Source organism: Physcomitrium patens, chromosome 19, assembly GCF_059467195.1.
Source record: "Physcomitrium patens ecotype Gransden chromosome 19, ASM5946719v1, whole genome shotgun sequence".
In the NCBI taxonomy this organism is placed as follows: Eukaryota; Viridiplantae; Streptophyta; class Bryopsida; order Funariales; family Funariaceae; genus Physcomitrium; species Physcomitrium patens.
In genome coordinates, this window is record NC_143428.1 from 8,892,071 (window position 1) to 8,900,425 (window position 8,355).

The window sequence follows — 8,355 nt, forward strand, 5'->3', positions numbered from 1 at the left end:
TATATATATATATATATATATATAGTTATACACCCTCCCAACACAGCAACCCAATAAACAAATGGAACAGCACGAAACACACTGTGCCCAAACAAATTCTCTGTGTGTGTGTGTGTCTGTCAGTGTGTGTGTATGGGTGCGTGTGAGAACGCGTTCTTTCCTTCACAAAACACATGATCCTACACATACACAATCTAGAAAGAATGGAATGCTCAGAAAAATGGAGGAAGAAGAGGAAGAGCTCTGAGAGAGTCAAAGTCTACATAGAAAGAAAGTAAGAAAGAAAGGCAAACAAACAAACAAGGGGTCTGAAGTCTGAACCACCCAAACAACACTGAGCAGTGAACCAAAACCCATACACACGCTAAATAGAAAAGAATAGACAAATAGACAGATAAATAGATGGATAGAATCCGGAATGTGATGGACCCCGCTCCCTCCCTCGCTCGCTCCCTTCTGATCCCTCCCTCACAGATAACGTGACTGATCCGGTGCTGTTTTGGTATCGACACGTTCCGATGAAGGGAGGGTGTTTTTCTTTATTTCGCTGGTGGAAGCCACTGGACACCATCAGACCCTCACGCCCCTCCCAGTCAACCAAAGCCTTCGTCGTTGACTGTTTGATGTGGAAGAAGCGAATGATATAAATTCGGTGACGTCCGGCTGGCTGGCGGGCTTCGGGGTGTACCCTTGACACCACGGCCTTCTATTATCAGCGATGGATCCCGGTTTGTTTGCTTGCTTGTTGCCACAGTTGGGTTGTGTGAGGGCACTCTGGACGCAGCCACTTTTGGTCGAATCCATGCAGATACGAGGGATTTTTGTGTTTTCCCCCGTGTCACTCCCAAAGCATCGGTAGAATATTCCTGTGTTGGGGAGATTTTTGCTGGACGTTTTACTCTTTGTTGACTGCACTGCGGGAAAGATTGCCAAGTTCGTTCCCCCTCTGGTTACCGCAAGCTACCCTACTTTGTTTGCTTAAGTGTCTATCTGCTATTCCTGTTTGAGACGGTGATGCAGTTTGTCATCCTCGTCTCGATCTGCCGTAGCGGGTATGCCTACGAAGGTAGCTTCAGCCTGTGGAAGCAAACGGAGGAATGGATCGAGGTATATGGTGGTGGTGGCGGCGGCGAAGTACTCGGTAAGATGGACCTGGAGGTGGGAAGCATGGGTTGGAAACCTCCCTCGCTACTAATCGGTGCTGTTGCTTTTGTTCATTTATTTACAAATATATATATATATATATATATAGAATCTTTAATCTCTCTGTTAGAGGAGTATCACCAGCTTCTTGGAGATGATTCAATGAAAACCTTTGTGATCGATCACAATCGGTCCATGTGGGGGAACTTCTTCTCCCCCCCTCCCAGCTTTCTACTTCCAACGCACCTCTAGATTGGATGTGTTTGTAAAGTTCATACCGATCGTTCTCCCGTCAAAAGAAGCTGCAAAGTGCACCTGCAAGCCTTGACTAAAAAAGATATGAACCCACAGGTCGACATTGCTTTAAGAGTTCGCAAGCTAATGCCGCTCTCTGTCAAAATCAAACAGTGCTGCGAACTCTACCAAAGCTTCCGACAAAGAAAAATGCAGGTCGCAAAATAAATAAATAAATCAAATCAAATCCTTGTGACGATGGCACAAGCACAGTGGGTGGTCCAAAGCAATTCAGTTCTCGTGACATGGTATGATGAAAGTACACAAGGAACTGTGATCGTCCCATTCCAATCCACGATTACACTGTTGACACAAAAGAGGATGAGGTCAAGGCAACTGTTGTCCGCCACGACAAGTCGAAGCCACAAAAGTCCTCATTCCTGCAACAAAGAGAGTGCATTGCAGAATTCCAACACTGCATGGAATTCAGTACCCCCCCCCCCCCTCCTTATCGAGAGCTGATTACACAGCTGGGATCCTCACAAGAATGGTGTGTTTGCAGAAGCAGTATTTAGCAACTTTGGAGGCTGAGATTGTGGTGGATTGTTCACATATTTTGCAGTCTTATTGACTGACTTCGTTGTAGTAGATTATATTGACGTGTTTGGTCTTCATCTTTATTTGTCTTTTGGATCATGTATGCTTATGTTATTAGTAGGGTTTGATATCCTTTACCTTTGCTTGTGTTGAGATTGTGACTTTGCATAGGAATATACACAACATTGTAACTTATTGTAAGCTGGTTTTTTTGTCTTGATTATTTGGCATAGCATGAGACACTAATTTCTTCTTTTGAATGATTTGTCACAGCTGCGGAAAAAAGTGGTCAATGATTTCCTGTTGCCTTTAAAACTATATGTATCCTTGAACTCAACTTTTTTTAAGTGTTGAATTTCAAATTAAAATACCACATTTTGTTTTATTCTGTTTTGAGTTATTTGTATGTATATTATGAACAGCTTTTAAGTATATGTGGATGACTTTGATACTCGTTAAAAAATTTGTTACAAATTGACTTGATGTTTCAAAGACACACATTGACCCTTTACAATATAAAGTTCATGTTTTTTGAAAAATCAATAAATTGATACGTTTGACCAATTTACATAAATTTGTCATTCTTCCAAAAACTTATTTAAAAAAATAACTAGAGAAAAAAGAAAAAAGAAAACTCTATGCAAAAACATAATATAATTTCAAATAAGATCAAACTAAATTGAACCCAAATTAAATCTAAATGATGTAAGAAAATGCAGTGCAAAGTTAAGCAAATAACACGACATCAGATTCTTTATTTTTATTATTTATTTATTTATTTATATCTTACAGAGGTTATTTAAAATAATTTGTTTATGAACCATCTAGTGAGTGAAATTTGGTTTTTCATTTACATTTGCAGATGTGTTGTTCTAATATTAATGGTTTTTTTTTTTTTTTTTTCAAATATTATGTTATTCCTCAATATCGTTTTTTATTGCAATGAGATACATAACCCTTAAAACAAAAAAATATATTACGTATATTTAAATATATGGTTATTTAGTTAGTTAGTTTATGGTCAATAGAAACCAAAACAATTCAAAAGAAAGTTAAGGGTATACCATGCTTTAGAAAGTTAACATACTCAAAGAAGTACATACTGCTAATGTTTCTTTTGCACAGATAGGAACATTTGTTTCCGTGCTTTCAGAATTTCAACATACATTGTTTTTACATATTATTTTTAAGAATGAGCAAATACATGTTATTGATGCTCATGCATGAAAATGGGCATTGCATCATTTCTTTCATGTTCAACTTTCTTTTTACATGCAACAACATGAGTTGAATCAACAGTAATCACGTTTCTTTGTCAATTTGTCTTCGGTTCATTTCCCCATGAAATTTTCAGAGATCTTGAAGGCGTCAAGGCACTATTGCATGCAGAAAATCAAAACATTTTTATCACAATTCGACAAAACTGTCCATATCTTTTTCCATGAAAGATGCGCAGTAAAACCTCAGGTTACCATTTTAGAGCTCCTCACATTTTGCGCGAAGTCACACAACTTCAGCCTCTTTGCATCTATTGTTTGGTTCTGTAGACCCCGTAAAAGCATAGTATTAAAAAAAAAAAAAAAAAAAAAAAAAGCGAAGAGATTGAAGAAGATAGTATAAACAAAAAGCCCCGTTTGATAGACTCCAAAAAAGACTATAACAAAATTGGCTGCATATGGCAAGTCCTTGCAAGCATTGTCTCCAATCTCGAAGAAAATGTTGCACAGCAAGGCACCCATGACACGGAGATGCAAGGGGAGGACTAATGTCAGTGACAAGAGATGGCACTGCGGCATTGTGGTGAGAAACTGAGTTTCTCATGCCTCAGCATATCGGATACATCGTTACGTTTCCTGTGATGTCGTCGAGTCTCGGACGATCTACTCCTCATCGCACACAGCGATATAGATTCACCAGGATTGATATGCTTCCAATAAGGTCTACTGGGGAGCGAAAAGGATGTCGACTGTGATGTGCTGGTGATAGCCAATCAGGCTGTCATCGTGAACACTGTGAGAGTGTCTCTAGCGCCGCGCCGGCCGTTGTTATCCTAAGCAGCTGCTCTAATTTGGTTCGTTGTTATGATAGTTCAGTGGCTCAAATCTGCCACTTCAATGCAACAGACCATCGCTGCTCCATACCGTTTATTTGGTGCAGGCTCTTTCTAACTTACTCAAGCTTTGGGCAGAGTCTGAATCTGGCAGGTGCATCGGTCCTCAACGCATAGCTGTTGGGTGGCAGTAGCCGTATGATGCTAACTCCGAAAAGACAGGGCTGATGGTCTCGATCTGGAAAAAAGATGTGAGAGGACATCGCAGACACTTGAGGGATGACCCGTGTGGAAGGCCTTGGCCACTGTCAGTAAAAAGGAATGCCAACTGATGTGATCGAGCGTACGATGATTCAACTAACGCCATCTCAAGTGGAGAGGGTCCTTGTAACACTGAGTTGCATTCACACCAATCAAGTAATGTTTCGGAGAGTGGTCAATTTGCTTGACGACATCGAAAGCCACCCCTTCGCAACTATCTCTGGAGAACGCGGCCAGCACGGTGAGAGCCGACTGGTCTTGTCGGTGGTTCATTGGGTTGGATCCCTCCGGAGCTATGCATTGCCGCGTAATGCAGCACTCGTACCATGGACGTGCCAGTTGCTTGTACCTGGGTGGGATCCAAAAACCGAGCCGGTTCATCATCAGATGGATTCAACCTCTTTCCAGCACAAGGATAAACTCAGACTCATCGGAGAGATGAGAGTAAAAAGTGCACAGTTAGGAACCTGTCGAGAGTGAAGCCAATGCCAGAGGTGTCGCAGTTTGGCATCACGGTGATGGGGCGTCTGTTTGCTCCAAAATATTCCAGCTGCCTCACGTGAGTGGTATCCTTAACACGTCCGCCGGACATCCGGGATGTAAATCCTTTCCTCTCCAAGTGACGCAGGGTTGATGTTAAACCATTGGCGCTTCGGAAGCGATCCCCAGCATTGGCCCAGTACACAAAGCCCCTTTCGAGAAGCACCGTGTGCATTATTATGGCTTTCCACGCGTATTCTCCTGCATTAGAACAATAATCAGGTCTATCAACTGCGAACGATTAATAAAGCTCAGGTAATGAATAATAATTCGGAAAATTAGATCATCGAGATATTTAGGATTGTTACCACTTCCGGCGTTGGGGCTAAGTGTCTGATTGAGGTGCATCCAGGACGGCCAGGCGTCAAAATCGAATTGCCGTATCTCCGCTGGGACCTTGTACACAGTCTGAAGCTCATTAATCACACAGAGTAAAACACGTCGGGCGATGGCTGGAAACCTGTTCAGCGTATACACAACCACAGAGACATTGAATTCCGTTTGCTCGGCCGCCACTTTGCCTAACGATCGGAGCATAAGGAGACCAACTTCCGCTTTATTGCTGCTGAAAGCCGTCACAATGGTCGGCCGCCATTGTGACTCTGGCAAAATCGGAGGGTTTCTTGCGGGATCCTCCACGTCTAGGTTCACAATCTCCACGGTGTTCCAGAGAAAACCATATCTACGGAAGTCATCCCATGATGGTTGTGGGCTGTATCTCTTCGTCTCTCCAACCACCAAATGCTTGCACTGCAGATTGCATTAAAGCCAAGAAAAATAAGACACCTAGTTACCAAAAGGTCACCGCCATTGATTTACGTGCACATGGACAAAAGACAAGAGCCCCTGAGGCTAAACTTACATGATTCGTCTTTACGCCGAACTTGTTGTAGTTGGAGCACTCGACCGACGGACCAAGTTCGTCGCTCACCATGAGACAAAGGATTGTTGAGAAGTCGCCCCCTACATACAATTTTCGTTCGCTGAGGCTGCTCCAAGGCTCCGTCCCATTCGGCGCACCCTTGGCGGCGTTGAAGAGTCTGTAAAGCTCACCGTAAGGCAGGGCTGGTCGGTCGATATTGGGCTTCCGTCCAGTGGAAACCAACAAGCAGACATCGTAAACCCACTTGGTCGAAGCAGTTGGGACAAGCTGAAACTCCTCTTGGCCCACATTATCCTTACCAGATTCTTCCTCAATAGGCGAACTCGCAATCTGATCCAGATCTATTTCCCCCCATCCCGTATCCCAGTCAATCGAATCCCCTGCATCAGCCCCATCTTCAATGGTGGTTGACGAATTTTTCTCTGCATTAGCATGTTCATCCCCGTCAAACGAACTCCCATCGGCGACTTCTGGCGCACGAGGTGCAGTTCGAACTATCGCTGCGGCTGGCTCTGTAGCAATGTGCAGCGGAGCTTCGATATCGGCAAATTCGGAAGAGGAATTTAAGTCTGAACCTCTGTTTTCCGGTGCATGGCTTGTTAAATCCTTAGGTCTGGCAAGTTCAGGGGAAGGCTTTGCACTGAAGAAACTTATTGGATCGGATGCTTCTGCGCCAGAGAGCCACTCTACGCCCTTCTGAGAACTGCTGAAAGCTTCAAAATTCACTCTATCGATAACTAGACCGATGCACACGAGTATCGTCAAGGAACCGGCCAATCCACGAGGCGCCAAGCACGGACTCATCAATGAACATCTCTCCAATAGCCTCATGTTCTGAATGATTGTAAGATCACATGAACACTGCACGTCGCCGAAAAGATACGGTTCAGCACTTCTCAAAATCACCTAACCAGCAAGCTTTGCATGTCCGACCACGTCAACATCCAGGTGGCGACCCCGCAAAGAACCCTCCTTGGACCACAAATTGCAACAGAAAAACTGCACAAATCTACCAACAAACCGAAACACACGCAACGCTACTACTACCATCGAGCAGTCTACGTCATCACTAGCCAACTCCGTCGGCATGTTCTCTTCGACCGACCACTCACCAAGTTGGACGCAATCTCGACGACTAGTTCTCCACGTTGCAATCAGAAACAACGGAATGCGACCCACAAACCGGATGACAATCCGCCTCGTCTTTCAGATCCCACACCGAAAGTGTGAATCTGCAAGCACTCGTAAGACGTCGAAGACTGAATTTTAGCGTCACGCGCGCCGTCACACGCACTTTGGCGCATCGACAGATCTCGGCGATGAGGTCGCGGCTTGTGTCGGCATTGGATTTGAGGATTTGCACGGAGACTCCGCACACTGACACACTACATCTAGTGGCACCGATGCTGCATCTCTTACCAAACTTAAGCGAAGCAAAGCAAAACCTCACTGAAGCGTCTGTTGCTCGTTAAAAGAGTTCAGATCCCCTCCCGCCTATCGAATATTCTCTGTTTCTCTGATGCAATTTCTACACCAGATATGCTTCCATTGACGGCTGCAGTGTCGGTGTCGGTGCAGAGACTTAGGGTTTCAATTTCAGAGAATTGGATTTACATTCAAAATTGTAGGCAATAGATAATATGGAGCATAGGAATGTACTTTCCCGGGAATTGAAAATAAGCTGAGTATGATTGATACATCCGAAATGTTAACTTGTTTGTGATGTGATGTAGCTTTCAACTATTATGAATCGATGCTTCACACGATTTTTGGAATATTGAGGTTTTGGATAAATTTTTCATACAAATCAGGGTTATATGCATAAATAAATAGGGGACTGTTAAATAGAACCAACCTATTACTAAATTGATCCACCCATCATGAACAAAAAAAATGACCTCTAGATTCATTTCACCACTATTGGATCTACAATCAATAAAAATCAACCACATTCATCATAATTACCATATTCTTCATCAAGGTTAGGTCTATTTAGTAAAAGTATGGTTCTATTTAACATTCCCCTATATATATTTATGTAAATAATTGTAGTAAATTTTTTCTGTATATTACATTGTGGTATTGAAATAATACAAGAACTTACCATATATTATTCTTGAATTGTTTCTAAAAACATATGAGTTATTTTATAACATATGAGAATTTTCATTGATTTTTGCATGTGTGTTATTATTATTTTATTATTTTTGATAATAAAATATAAAGAAGAAATGATTATTAGCTTTAAGTTAATGGATTGAAAGTTTACTTAAGAAATTATCATTGACAAATATAATAGCATATATTTTTTAAAATCATGAGTATCAAAGTCAAAACACTAAATATACATTAATCACACCAAATATAGTGTAAATCTTATAAACTATACAAAACTTATAAACTCAAATATTTTTCTACTTTATTGCAATAGTTTCTATGTGTGTATTTTGAAATAATTTTATCCAAAAATAATTAACACCTTGATTTATTAATATCTCAAAATCAATCACAATATTAAAAAAAATAATAAATAAGAAGAATTGGCAAGATACAAGTATATTTTAAAACATTACATAATAAATAGTATTTTTAGATTCATTTTAGTATATTCATTTAAAAAATCATTCTTATTATATGTCAAAATGAA

General features: G+C 41.4%; 1 protein-coding gene across 1 annotated transcript; it reads right to left on the minus strand.

The window, feature by feature from the left end:
* Window positions 1–3,353: 3,353 nt before the first annotated feature.
* Window positions 3,354–7,447, minus strand: LOC112295851 (uncharacterized). Its single transcript, XM_024547854.3, has 5 exons — window positions 6,821–7,447; window positions 5,688–6,569; window positions 5,134–5,575; window positions 4,753–5,026; window positions 3,354–4,634 (listed from the first exon to the last, which is right to left on the minus strand). The coding sequence occupies exons 2-5, from the start codon at window positions 6,537–6,539 to the stop codon at window positions 4,382–4,384; spliced, it is 1,821 nt and encodes a 606-aa protein (XP_024403622.1). The 5' UTR covers window positions 6,540–6,569; window positions 6,821–7,447; the 3' UTR covers window positions 3,354–4,381.
* Window positions 7,448–8,355: the final 908 nt, after the last annotated feature.

Excerpts from the sequence above, each read along its gene's own strand:
- LOC112295851 (XM_024547854.3), bottom strand. The coding sequence starts at position 6,539 with ATGAGGCTATTGGAGAGATGTTCATTGATGAGTCCGTGCTTGGCGCCT. Across the intron at positions 5,576-5,687 it reads TCGGCGTAAAGACGAATCAT|TGCAAGCATTTGGTGGTTGG; the intron begins GTAAGTTTAGCC and ends TGCAATCTGCAG. Across the intron at positions 5,027-5,133 it reads TAGCCCCAACGCCGGAAGTG|GAGAATACGCGTGGAAAGCC; the intron begins GTAACAATCCTA and ends GTTCTAATGCAG.